At 36.9% G+C, this 14,907-nt stretch overlaps 1 protein-coding gene across 1 annotated transcript; it reads right to left on the bottom strand.

Annotated features, from left to right (window-relative positions):
- Positions 1-3,367: 3,367 nt before the first annotated feature.
- LOC122966179 (major vault protein-like) lies at positions 3,368-11,435 on the bottom strand. The gene is made up of 9 exons (XM_044330186.1): positions 11,322-11,435; positions 9,670-9,806; positions 7,947-8,142; positions 6,939-7,062; positions 6,287-6,394; positions 6,218-6,244; positions 4,839-4,868; positions 4,578-4,739; positions 3,368-4,102 (listed from the first exon to the last, which is right to left on the bottom strand). The coding sequence occupies exons 2-9, from the start codon at positions 9,780-9,782 to the stop codon at positions 3,975-3,977; spliced, it is 888 nt and encodes a 295-aa protein (XP_044186121.1). The 5' UTR covers positions 9,783-9,806; positions 11,322-11,435; the 3' UTR covers positions 3,368-3,974.
- Between the last annotated feature and the right edge of the window lie 3,472 nt (positions 11,436-14,907).

Here is a 14,907-nt window from a genome sequence, read left to right on the forward strand (position 1 = left end):
AGAACAACTTGATTTCTTTCTGTTGAGAATACTGTAAACCTGTAATTAAAACCCTTCTGTAAAATAAACTAATGCTCAAAACTCTTATCTTAATGTATTTGTGATTTATAACCACAGATATCCAGCAGGGGGCGATGTGACAGTATATGTGGTTTCATGCTCTTCATCTGACAGCTCTGTGTGTAGGACAACTGTTTGATATACCAAAGACCCATAAATCAAAGCTGGTCTTGACTCATTCTAGGACATTTACAGCATTTTACATTAAGGAAAGTGGAAAACATGAATAATGCTTGGAATTTGTTTGTTTGTTGTTGTTGTTGTTGTTGTTGTACTCTAAGAGAATGCTGTTAAAGGAAAAGATTAAACAGCAGAAAAAGGCAAGTGGACTAAACATTACAGCATCACAGGCTTGTCAGTAGAATACAACTTTACATGGAATTTACTTACAACCTTCAACTTGATTACATTTATGAAAAGAAAATTTGTTACGATATTTTTCAAAAAACCTAACCAAGGAAGGTTACATCATCATCATCATCATCATCATCATCATCATCATCATCACATTTAAAGGACTAAACCTTCAGTTTAGTCTTGTTTAGTTATATTTAGAGACTTTGATCAGAGTCACTACATGTCATATATTGTTATTTTTAGGACAAGCTGGTCTACTCAGAAATACCATCAGATTCCTTTCTATGGCCTCATAAAAGCCACATCTTTGCAGAACCGATTCCCATTTCCATGTTCTTTTTGAATTCTGTGTAATTCTGATCCAAGGGGAGGTGGAGCACTAAAGAACATGTGTTGGCTTTTGGCAATCTTGCCAGTCCATCATCTGGATGGAAAAATTCCAGCATTGGCTGGATCCTAAACCCTGTTCCCGAATGACAAATATGAGCACTTGCTTGAGGGTGATGGGATCGGCGAGTCCACCTGTACATAAATTGTCAAAGAAACATAAAATATTGCAATATGACTTACAAAACCGTATGGATCATAGCCGGGAGTAGGTTGTATAAAATAGAGAATCAAAACAGATTTACCCAGTAAATGTGTTTTGGAGAAACACCGAAACATTATCTCTGTTTCCCTCAGATTTCAGTTTAATGCCTGTGAGTTCTGTTTCATTAAGTTATCTACCTCATATAATTGTTACAATTTGGCAAAAGTGAATGTATTATTCTTTTTAAATTATTCCTTTAAAGATTTTTAGATTACTCTTTTCAGATTATTTCTTCAATCCCACTATTCCTCCAGTGCTGCCCGTAGCTGCAGTGGCGGTCCTGAGCCCAGTTATACCTGCAGTCAGATAACACTGCCAGCAGCTCATCAATGGATTTTAATCGAGCAATCAAAGCCTTGTTCTCAATGTTACATTATTGTTTCTTTCAGTTCCAGGTTGATCAGACAAAAGGATTTTGTGTAATTATTCCACTTCAGAAATAAGCTGATATGATCATCATTTCATCAATGATTATGGCTTTTACCTGCTGACTGCAAAATAGCCACCAGACTTCCCGCTGCCACTCCTCCTCCGTTAGTAATTGCAGCACTGGACATCATGCCTGCAGCGATGGAGCCTCCTGCTATTCCAGCTGAGGTGAAACCTATGGCCCCCAGAATAAGAGGGGCCACAACCAGCAAACCTCTTGGAAAACACAGTCAAGAAAACTTTGGAAAAAATGGTTCATAATATTTTAGCATGACTTTGTGTGTTAAATTTTAAGGTGATTCATAAATACTTTCCCAACATCTTACCTGAACCTGCTGCAAATGTCACTGAAACACAATATTATAACAAAAATTGATATCTAATTACAGCTCAGCTGGCCAATAATAAAAGACATTTTCTGTCATAACTATCATCATTAAATGGTAATTATGAAAAACAAGTGTATCTATTAAGAGACTGTATCAGTATTGTCAAAGGAACAGTTATACTTAGAGTCCTCTCTGCTCTGTGGAGCCTGAGACGTGGTTATGGGGGTTAAGTAGCCTCTAATTTCTCAAGAAACAAAATAACAGATGGCATCACAGGGTCATTCTCTCTATTAATGTAACCCAAATAAACACTAGTAATTAACATTTCTGAGACAGTAAGTCATCACTGTAACTGGAACATGAGAGGAAAAACAAAAGACAAATACTAAAGAGTTGCTACACCTGTTCCAAGTAATTGAACTAAAGTACAATATCACCTATTTATACTTAAGAGATAATATGTGTTATTCCAGCATACGGGACCTGTAGCGACTTTAAAATGTCTTCATGTCTACCAACAGTTAAAGATAGAATCAGATCTAAAAATTTGACCCAAGATTTGAGTCAAAGTGTATCTAACGTGCAAATATATAATTCCTTAAGTCCCCATCTTCTCATTTACAGTAAATCTGTGAAACCACCTTGATGCAATACTGAACTTTTACCAGTGGAGGGTGATATTTCACACAGCACACAGTTCAGAGTCCCTCCTTGTTCTATTGAGGTGAAAATGAAGGGTTATCTTCAGTTTCAAGTTAGCCATCTTGTAAAAAAACAGCGATTTCTCCACTTTTTTGATTTGTGATCCCTTACAAAAAAGCAGCAGCCCCTTGTCAGGTTTCAGATATCTAATAAGAGTTTGTAGCAGTTCCATCAATGAGACATCTTCCCTCTAAACTTTTCAGTTTCATTTAAATAATTGTTTGATGCATAAAGTGGTAGAATTATCCAATACCCACCACATGGGCCATCAGTCCACAACTGAAAATGACAATCTAACAGCATTTTCAGTGTCGATCCTCTCATCACAGTTCAGTTCCTGATCTAAATATTTGAATTTAATAAATCTAAAATATCTTGTTATATTTTATAGTTCATGACTCAGCAGTTCCCCCTCAGCTCAACAGACCATTTTAACATTTTTCAGTTTATTGAAATCATCTCATTTAACTAATGTACTTCTGGTAATGATGATTTGTAATGACCATTTTTAATTATGAAGCCTAACCAGGGACAGAGGTTGCCAATTAGCCTCGGCTAGAAATCCTATAAGCAACACATCTGTATCATGTTATTGTAACCTGTTACAGTGTTTTTTTTTGCATTATCCTGACAAATACACTAATAAAATAAACAAAATTTAAAAAAATGTTTTTGTTTAATGCCCACAACTTTACTGTGGCCACAAAGTAAATTAATTACACTTAAATTTAAAAAAAAAATACAACATTTGAGGTTTTGTTTTGTTTTGTTTTAATTAAAATTGGACACTTTGATTAGGCAGGAAAATGTTTTGCATAACCTGTCACATCAGGTCTGAAGTTTTTCTTGCATTACAGCAGCTCCATTTGCAACTTCACAGACAAATTAAGGCAAGAAACAAAGATATATACATTTAATATATTTAAAATAACATTACAATCACAGAAGACAATATTCAAGGCCTTTCAACATACATTTGATCTGGGATTAAGCTCCATATTTAATTTTAGGATTGATTGGTGAATAAAAGAGTGCTTCAGTCTGATCTTATTAAATTGTGGAACCCAGTATCTCCAATTTGATTTTCACAATTTGTTTTCGCTGTTCAAGATATGGTTGTGGTCAGAGACAATGTTGTTGACCAGTCTTAATATGTTATTATACATGTTATATGTTATGTTATATTCACTCAGCCCTTTCTGATCAGTGGTGGACATTATAAGGAATGGAAGTATTTACTGAAAAAGCTATATATAAATATAGTTCATGGTGGCGTTGGCTCACAGAACATCTGATGTGGTGCATATTTAAACACAGGATCCAGGAAACCATTCCAACAATTTATTGTAGTCAAGAGTGGATTGAAATGGTTAACAGTTGGATGATTTTTTTCTATACAAAGGAATATTAAAAAAAAAAACCTGAGGGGCGGAGCCATATGATCTTGTGGGAGTGGTTTAGTCAGGAGTGGCATGTCGCGTGCAAGTCTAAACAATTTGAATTAATCATTTTTTCTGATTTTCCTTTCTGAAGAGTCCAGTCAACCATCCCACTGTTGCTCCAGCTGCTCCTCCAACTGCTGCTCCAGCACTGCCCACAATTGCAGAAGCAGTTCCCGACAGACCGACCGCACCTGCAGCAAGACGTCACACGTTAGATTCCCAGCAGAGCATCAGTGGACTTTATCAAGCTGTCTAACTGCAGAGAAGCTGAGAAAGCCTTCTTCTCAAACCACTATTGTCATTGCAGCATATACTTTAAAGTACTTGTGACAATGTGATATTATTGTTGTTTCAGCTGCAGGTTTTCCAGACACTATTTATAGGAGTTTATGTTCTTCCAATCCTCTTGCACATGCAAATATAACAGTTATCACTACAATAACATATCAAGACATGTAACCTGCTGACTGAAAAGCAGCCACCAGACTTCCTGCTGCTACTCCTGCTCAGTTTGCAACTGCAGCAGCCGACATCATTTTAGCAGCGACGGATCAAAGCCTTGTTCTCAATGTTACATTATTGTTTGTCAGTTCCAGGTTGATCAGACACAAAGATTATGTGTCATTGTTTAATAATAATCATTTCATCCAAGATTATGGCTTTTACCTGCTGACTGCAAAATAGCCACCAGACTTCCCGCTGCCACTCCTCCTCCGTTAGCAATTGCAGCACTGGACATCATGCTTGCAGCGATGGAGCCTCCTGCTATTCCAGCTGAGGTGAAACCTATGGCCCCCAGAACAAGAGGGGCCGCGGCAACAGCTCCCACTGCAGATGGACAAGAACAGTGTTTTTCATGACAATGTACTGAAATACTTTACACAATCTACATTAAAGTGTGTCAAAAGTTAGTTGAAAAAGTCTTACCTGCACCTGCTGCCACGCCAACAACTGTTCCTGAAACACACAATAGAAAAAACTGCTTGGTGCATATTTCAATAGGATTGGATGTGATCCTCACAAAGATAGAACTCCTTCACACACACACACACACACACACACACACACACACACACACACACTAACATACAGATCTAAAATTCACTAGCCACCTATTGAGATACATTTACTGTGTATGTGTGTGTGTGTTGACTGTGAATTTAACCGTTGAATTAGACAGTCACTAACAGGTTGCTACGGTATCAGCGCCCCCCTGTGGCAGATAATGACACACTTGTCTGTGATTAACATCCACATTCATATCACTTGGAATGTTTCAGCCAAAATTAGTCACCAAACAACTTCTTATAACTCAAAAATTAAAATTTTAAAATTATATAACAAATAAATATAAATAAATTTAAATATCAACATCATCTCTATTTTTGGTAATGAGATCAGAGCTCATGACGTGAGTCAGTGGGACTTTTATTCACAGCTCTCCTTTTAGGGGATGTACTCAAAAACTGAGTCATATTTCAATGGAAGTAACATTGGATAAGAGAGGACAAATTTATCTACTGTGTAATGTGTAATTTGTATAATGTGTTGAAGATTTTGGATAAAATTTGAAGGCCTGGACGTACACTCTTTGTCTGTGCAATATAGACCCATTATAAAATCTGTCCAAAGATTTCATGAAACATAACCTGTGATTCTGTAAAAACCGTACAAGATGTCAAAAAGCTAAACAGAAGTTTAATAGCTGAAAGTCTTGTGATCTGTTCAAAGCCTAAATTACGTTAGCATTAAAAAGAGTAATGTTAGCATTAAAATGTTAGCATTAAAAAAAGTTACATTAGAATTTAAAAAGTAATGCTAGCATTAAAACGAGTAATGTTAGAATTAAAAAGAATAATGTTAGCGTTAAAAAAGTACCAATTGAATTTAAAAAGTTATGTTTGCATTAAAAAAAAATTAAAAAATTACGTTAGCATAGCTCTGTAGCCCGCTCCTCATCTCTGCTTGAAGCTAACAGCTCCATGCGACATTAGCCACTGCTAGCACAAAAAACTTTTAACAAGGGAGAAGAATGTGTTGAATAAAAAAAAGAAGATATCTTTGGTTATGCTGCATCGGTTTTCACTCTTTTTTCAAAAACTGTCCATCATGAGTCTGATGATGTTACTCTTTTAAATAACAAACATGAGCAGAAGTCTTTAATGCAAATGTGCAGAGCCTGCAAGCTTCAGTCCGCCAGGTTCTTCCTCATAAAATATTTAAAACATTTTGATTTGCAAATGTTTTATAATCAAGGACCTGCATGCAACAGGTCTTGTGTGTGTGTGTGTGTGTGTGTGTGTTACCTGCGACTTTAAGGGCGGTTCCATTGCCTCCTCCTTCATTTCCATCGTCTCCTCCTTCATTTCCATCGTCTCCTCCTTCATTTCCATCGTCTCCTCCTTCATTTCCATCGTCTCCTCCTTCATTGCGAACCTCGATGGTCTCCAGAACCATCACCTCGTTCCGCGGGATGTAGAGTCCTGCCACAACATCAAAAAAATGTTATGAGTCTGAAATATATCAGAACAAAGGCCTTTAACACACCGGGAGTGAGATGAATAAACAACATGAAAATGCAAAATACTCGCCTGTGAATAGTTCACATCAAATTAATTGCTCCATCAAATTAATTCAGACGATGAAAGGACACTAAGAAAACAGTTGTATAGGTCACTTTTATGATGTTTTTCTGTGTAAAACTTTAGTTTAGGATCATGTTCAGTGATTTGTGGCAGTGATTTGTTTTAATTTACATAACTGCAGAAAGTATTTTAATAATATGTGGTGTTATTGTGTGTCACATAATCCAATGTGGGATGAACTATTTGAATAATATGCAATGAAACTTAAGAATAAATCTTTAATACATGTAGAAATTTGCAAAAATGAGAAAATTCACACTTATATGTTACATTGTTACGTTTGTAATGATGTAGTAAGGTAATTATGTTTATAAGGTCTAATATTTATATTAGAGCACAGATTTGACAGATGAAGAATATCTAGAGTCTGATAATAACGTACCAGGCCCTTTGAACAGCCACTCGTCTCCAGCCGCTCTCCTCTCTCCTCCCTCCTCCTCGAAGTCCTGCAGCGCCCGCAGGCGCAGTGCCATGTCCGGTTCCACAATCTGCAGCGGCGTCACATCCTGATGTACACATACACACATATCAGACACATAGACTGTAAAATAACTGTGACGTCACCAGTTGGTTTATGGACTCCAGTTATGAAGCCTCGAGTTCTGTATTTTGACTGTCGCCATCTTGGATTTGACCGTCGCCATCTTGGATCTTTGGAGCCAGAAGTGACCATATTTGGACGAAAGAGTGGAGCTGACCCCAACGTTAGCTGCTAGCTTGGTTAGCATGGTGCATTTACAGTCTATGGTTAACTGTCATTATGCTAATTTAGCTAGCGAAAAACAGGCTTAAAACATTAAAACAAAATGTGCTTACTCTGTGAATCTGGGGTTATGCTAAGGTTACGTTACTTAACCAACATTGTCGCCGTGGTAGCAACTTGTTTATCTTTAAAACATGAGGAGATTTTTCTGCTAAATAAAGATGCACAATAACAAAACGCCTCTCTACAATTGAAAACTAATTCTTTACCCATGATAAAACCATGTTCTAGTTTCTTTCCTTTATTAAATATTTGCTTTTTTCTCTGTTTAAATTTAGCATTGCATTGTTCCCAAGCGGAAACCTGTGAAACACAGAACACACAGACTTATGGATAAAAACATAATAAAAACCAGACTGTGAATGTCATTAGTTTTGCAGATAGTCGCTCATAAACAAAGAAGTTCCAGTCTCAAAGAAAAAACTCAATTCCCGCATCGATTTATTAAAAAAAGTCGACTTTAACAAAAGTGATGCAGCTGATAAGCGTGCAAGAATTGACTTTTCTTTAGAACTGGAACTTCGGGGGATTTGATTGAACATCATAAAAGACAAAACAAGTGGTGTACATGTTGTCTTCTACTCAGCTAGATGAACAGTCAGAGGATCACCAGAGTTTCTCACAGACCTCCTGGATCTCCTCTCCGGGGTACAGCGGGAACGGATCCTGGGACAGACGGATCCCCAGGTCTCCATGGCGGCGTATGGCCTGACCGGACTGGTTGAAGAGGACCTGGCCGTTATCATCGCGGGCCACAGGGTTGGCGATCACGCAGTAGTGATGCGGTGGCACCTTGATCATTCGCTTCGGAGAGAAGAGCACTCTGGGAAAGATACAAGTGAAACAGGATGAGGTCACAACAATCACTCTGAAAGTTACCAAACTAGTTTTATTATGTTGTTTCACCAAATAGTGATTTTTCCCTCTAAACTTCTCACATGCTTTCATTTCAATAAATGTATTTCTGTACTTCAGTACAGTTTTGAGGTACTTGTACTTTACTTGAGTGTTTCCATGTGATGCTACTTTATACTTCCACTCCACTTGTAGTTTATAGATAAAGAACGTCTCCCAACGGCGGCAAACACATACAAAAAACTCTTACAACTACTGTTACTGTCTACAGCAGGAAAGAGGAAATATTCAACACCTTTGGACAGGAAACTGAACACTTTTTAATACTTGTAGACACCCTGAAATATATGCTAGAGGTCAGATTTCGACGTTTATAAGCAGTGGTGGAAAGTAACTAAGTACATTTACTTAAGTACTGTACTAAAGTACAATTTTGAGGTATTTATACTTGTTCTTTACTTGAGTATTTCCATGTGATGCTACTTTCTACATTTCAGAGGGAAATATTGTACTTTCTACTCCACTACATTTATTTGACAGCTTTAGTTACTTTTCAGATGCAGATTTGACACAATGGATAATATAACAAGCTTTTAAAATACAACACATTGTTAAAGATGAAACCAGTGGTTTCCAACCTTTTTGGCTTTTGACGTCTTACAAAAAGCAGTGTGTAGTCGGGGTCACATTTCACATGTCTATGAGTTGTTAACAGCTCCACCAAATAGTGATTTTTCCCTCTAAACTTCTCACATGCTTTCATTTCAATAAATGTTCAAATGATCCAATATTTCAGCAAAAATCAAAGATTAGAGAAAAAGTCCAAAAACTGAAAACAGATTTGTGTATCAGAACTTTGTTTTTTCTTCTTTCCTCTCCCATTAATCATCTCACCACCCCTCAGATTTATCTGCTGACCCTTTGGAGGGGCCCCACCCCTAGGTTGGGAACCACTGGACTAAACTAGCTAACTGTATATAAAGTAGTGTAAACTAGCTCCACCTCCAGCAGCTACAACAGTAACATGCTGCTCTAACACTGATGCTTCACTATTAATAATCTAATGATGTCATATATAATAATATATCAGTCAGAGGGACCAAACCACTACTTTTACTGCAATACTTTAACTACATCAAGCTCATAATACTTATGTACTTTTACTGCAATACTTTAACTACATCAAGCTCATAATACTTATGTACTTTTACTGCAATACTTTAACTACATCAAGCTCATAATACTTATGTACTTTTACTGCAATACTTTAACTACATCAAGCTCATAATGTACTTTTAGTTAGTGGGATTTTTCATGCAGGACATTTAATGGAGTATTTTCTACATTGCTGTACTGAAACTAGTACTGGTAGCCACAAGTTAACCTGAGAGTAGCTGTACTCGTCAACAACAAATGATGTTAAGAAGCAGTATCTGGTTAATTGAACCACAGCTGAATCTCAGGTTGATTCTTTCTGTTTTTTCTGCCCTCTGACCTTTTATTGTCCTGGAGGATGTAGGTGAGCGGTCCAATCTCCATGTGGGTGACCTTGGTGTTGTGGTCCAGCACATGGATGTAGTGGTGAGGCGGGATCTGGATGATGGACATCTTAGACACGATCTAAACAAAATACTGCAGAGAGAGGAGAGAGTCTGTCAGTGACGTTACAAACCAGACTGTGTTGTGAATTTATCCATTTTAAAGATATTACAGAATTTTGAATAGGACATTTTTTGCATTTTTTTGTGCAAATATGCATTTAAAAAAATTGATGTGAAGCTTCTATTCAGCTTCAGCAGTCTGAGTTAGTCATATCAAGTGGATATCTGACACATTTACAGTCTTTTTAGCATCAAATTCCCTCTTTGTGTTTCCCTGTTGAGCTGCAGGTGGAAGTATAGTAACAAAAAGAGGAACTGATTTGACTCATTTGGACGCTGAAGCTTCAAATTAGCTTCAGATAAACTTTTAAAAACTTGTGGATTTTATCCCCCATAACTTCCGTTGTAAGTTCATTATGAAGGGATCTTCTAATGGTCAGTATGAACAGGAGGAATGATGTAAGCAAGAAAAACAGGTTTCTATGAGCCTCATTCACAAACACTGTGTATGCACAAATCTGTGCTTAAACCGTGCCTTAGACCATACGTACAAATCATAAACATCCCACGGTCTTAAAAACTGATATAATCAATATTTATTCAATGTAGACAGTATATTAGAACCAAAATTGTTTAGGAAATGATTGGGCCTAAATATGCAAAAAAAAACTTGCCAGGGTAACCTGAAAAGTTGCTAAATCTAGCAACAAAATTGCTAAATTGGCATCAGTGAGTATGATACAACACATGTAAGATGCCTCAGACTGCAAGGTTAGTTACACGTCCAGTAACCCAGATTATTTTCTGTAGATACAAATTACAGATGTCCACTAAACGCCTCACATACAGACCAGCGGTACACGGAACAATGTACCAACGTTCCCTAAACGCCTCATATGCAGGCAACTGGTTGCGTTTCTCTACTCAAACCATCCATGCCTCAAACCAGTTAATTTTGCTATATTCTTCATTACAGCAGCTAATTACCTTCTGTACATTTAAACTTACAATAGTTCTGCTTTATCACTCCTAGCTCTCTTCTTCTATTTCTCTTTCTCGTTAATCCAACAGTTGTTTACACGCTTTTCAGATCTGCTAGTTACTTAGCTTAGCATTTAGCGACAGCTTCTCTCTCCTCAGTTTAATTATATCGAACAGTAATGAAGATTTGTTATATTTCATTAGAGAAACATTATATCGAGATAATTAGTTATCTTTATATCGCCCAGTATGACTGGTTAATGTTCCGCGACGTGGAGTTTTATATGACGCAATATGTGACCGCGTTCGAGTAATAAATGAAACAAGACAAATACCAGCATTGTTTATGTTTGTTGGCTCGAAACTTCTGTTATGAACTGGTCTGACTGGCTACGGTGGCTAGGCTTACAATAGCTGTTATATTAGTTATATTAGCTGTGAGTCTGACAGTCGCCCTTCACTCTCCAGCGGCACCTGCCGTCAGGAACCGTTATGTGTCTAACTAACACACCTAATAACTACTACTGCGTGTCTCGAAACAGTTGTTAAAGGGTCCGGGTCTTACCTCAGCTGCGGTGTGCTCGGACGGATCCTGACTGCAGACTGAACTGCTGCGTTTTTATAGACAGTCTGACGCCACGAAGGGAAAACGAAACTAAAGGAGTATTACTACACCAGACGGGATCGCATCATAGACTGAAGCATATTCCCATAGGAATATGTACATTTTCGGTTTCGTATAAATATGTTTAAAGGAAAAAGTCTTGTTATATCCGGTTTACTGCAGGATAAATAAATAATGAAAGGATAGTAAATCGGCAGGGAGATTGTTTTAATCAGGGATTTCATTAAACGATGATTCACTAAACGAAATTCTTATTAAACAATTCAAGGTGTGAACCAAACCACAATCTCTTTACTGATATATCTGGACCTATTTGTCACCATAGTGATAACAGAGGAGAGATTGAGGAGGGAGTTTTTAGGGAGGTTTAGTTTTTACATCTACTAAAATCTGACTCCCCTCTTACATCATATTATATTATTATATTTATACACTGAATACTCTCACACCAAGGGGTCTGAATGAGGACTTTAATATCAGACCATTCCTATGATTGATTGATTATTTATTATTGCCGTGTTCTCTTCAGGTATTAATTCATTCCTGTGCTGTTTATTTATATCTGCATTACTTTATGTATGACATGGTTATCCCCTGTACTATTTTCCATAAACATCTGAGGGTTGGATATTGTAGACTCCCATCTTTTAGAATACAGAGGCGCCTCTATTTAAATCTAGAGTACGACAGCTACTGGCCTGATGTTTTTCTATTGTGATCTGAGGGTCCTTTATATATTTCTATCACTGGCGCCAAAATACGGGGGACAGCAAGACTTTTTGTCCCCCCACTCTCGGTGTTATGGTGATAAAGTGGTAATGTCCAAGCCAGATATTGAGAGCGATACAGTCTAAGTCTACTCTAAGATGTTGGATCTTTAAATCCAATCATAATCAGAACACAGGAGACTGTGAGTAGCCTATGATGTCTGCCAGTTCAGACTAGTTTAAATAATCTGACCACCAAATACAACATGGGGCCTCGTATGAATCTGTACATATGTGACAGGTGGCACCGAGTGAAAAAGGGGAGGTAGACCAATTATTGAGGTTTGGCAGATATAAGGCTACCTGAAGGAGGAACAGAGGGTTTTTGCAACTGTTGGTTCAGGATTGAGGCAGGTGCACACCTCGACCCATGCTGGCATGCTGGAACGACGGGTAGGCTTAACGCTGTTTATGTATAGTGTGTTATACTGCCAGGTTGGAATGTGTGTGTGTGTGACATTTATTATTTTTGTGTATTTCAGACCCGCTTCCCTGCTGGGTTGTAGGTGGCTGGTAGTTGGTATGAAAATAAATTGATGTACCAGGTATTTTAAAGTTCAGTCATGTAGTTTTTAACATTTAATCAGTATGTAATTTAATATTTGTGCAATAAAGTGTTTTTAAGATTGGTAAAAAAAAAAAAAAATTCCTGCAGCACATCAGTGGTCCATCAGCTGCTCTTGCAGTGGGATTATTTGTATGATTTGTTTGTTTGTTTGTTTTCTTTTCTGTTGTCTGTCCTGGCAAGTGAGCAAAAATATATGGGTATTGCCCTTGGGGCGGATTAGTTTTCTTTTTTCTTATTTTTGTTTGTTAATTTAATGTCAGTCTGCCTGCTGTCCCCACCACTTACTAATGTACTCAGGTACCAGTCAGCCAGTCAGGGCAGGCTTAAGGTGAGTCATGGTTGTTAGTCGTTATCAGTGAAGATAATCATGTGTACCAACTTTGGAATGCGTTAACTCACCTGGTGTGTTGGACTGATTACATTGTTTACAGTGTGAACTGGTGTGTCTTAGTGAAACTCAGCCCCTGCCCTGTTAGTGTTAGCTGGGAAGTTAACTGTGAGGAGGTTAAGGGTGACGAATGTAAATTCTCAATGACTTTCTGTAATAAAAAATATTTATACTTTATTCCCTTTATTGTCATTTCTTATGAGAGTGACTTGCAGTGGGTCTTACACATATAAAATACTTACCAGTTCTTACTGGTAATTTAACGTAGGTACAGTGGGAAGAAAATGAGAAACAAGGCAGTAACAATTTGGGATTTCAAGTGTAACTTCTTTGTATGAATCTGTACATATCTATTATGGAGGACCACAAGGGTCATGGAAATAGTAATAAAGCATTTCATTAATTAATAACTAATTGTACAATTAAAAAGACTAATTATAAAAAGAATTTACAAATTAAATAATTATCCATCAATTAATTGTTGAAATTAAAAAGTGATTTACAAAAACAACTTCAAAATAGTCAATAAAAACATCATTTGAAAATACATGAATGAATTCCTTCAATCCATCTCGACATGCAACAACATCTCATATTTCCAGTCTTCGTAGACAAAGATGATTTGAGTCAAAGTGCAAATATATCATTCTTTAAGTCCCCATCTTCTCATTTACAGTAAATCTGTGAAACCAACTTGATGCAATACTGAACTTTTACCAGTGGAGGGTGATATTTCACACAGCACACAGTTCAGAGTCCCTGCTTGTTCTATTGAGGTGAAAATGAAGGGTTATCTTCAGTTTCAAGTTAGCCATCTTGTAAAAACCAGCGGTTTCCACACTTTTTTGATTTGTGATCCCTTACAAAAAAGAAGCAAGCGGTGGTAGAATTAAAGTGGTAGAATTATCCAATACCCACCACATCAGTCCAACACTGAAAATGACAATCTAACATAATTTTAGTGTTGATCCTCTCATCACAGTTCAGTTCCTGATCTAAATATTTGAATTTAATAAATCTAAAATATCTTGTTATATTTTATAATTCATGACTCAGCAGTTCCCCCCCAGCTCAACAGACCATTTTAACATTTTTCAGTTTATTGAAATCATCTCATTTAACTAATGTACTTCTGGTAACGATGATTTGTTATGACCATTTTTAATTATGAAGCCTAACCAGGGACAGAGGTTGCCAATTAGCCTTGGCTAGAAATCCTATAAGCAACACATCTGTATCATGTTATTGTAACCTGTTACAGTGTTTTTTTGCATTATCCTGACAAATACACTAATAAAATAAAAAAATAAAAAAAAAAAAAATGCTTTGGTTTAATGCCCACAACTTTACTGTGGCCACAAAGTGAATTAATTATAATTTAACTTAAAAAAAAGAAAAGAAAAAAAGTAAACATTTGAGGTTTTGTTTTGTTTTGTTTTAATTAAAATTGGACAATTTGATTAGGCAGGAAAATGTTTTGCACAACCTGTCACATCACGTCTGAAGTTTTTCTAGCGTTACAGCAGCTCCATTTGCAACTTCACAGAAAAGACAAATTAAGACAAGAAACAAAGATATATACATTTAACATAATAATCACAGAGGACAATATTCAGGGCCCTGGACTGACTTTTAGGATTGACTGCTGTACAAAAGTGCGCTTCAGTCTGATCTTATTAAATCGTGGAACCCAGTATCTCCAGTTTGATGGTCACAATTTGTTTTCACTGTTCAAGACATGGTTGTGGTGAGAGACAATGTTGTTGACTTGAGACTTGTGATTTAACATTTACAGACGACACA

The sequence above is a fragment of the Thunnus albacares genome, chromosome 17, assembly GCF_914725855.1.
Source record: "Thunnus albacares chromosome 17, fThuAlb1.1, whole genome shotgun sequence".
Taxonomy (NCBI): Eukaryota; Metazoa; Chordata; class Actinopteri; order Scombriformes; family Scombridae; genus Thunnus; species Thunnus albacares.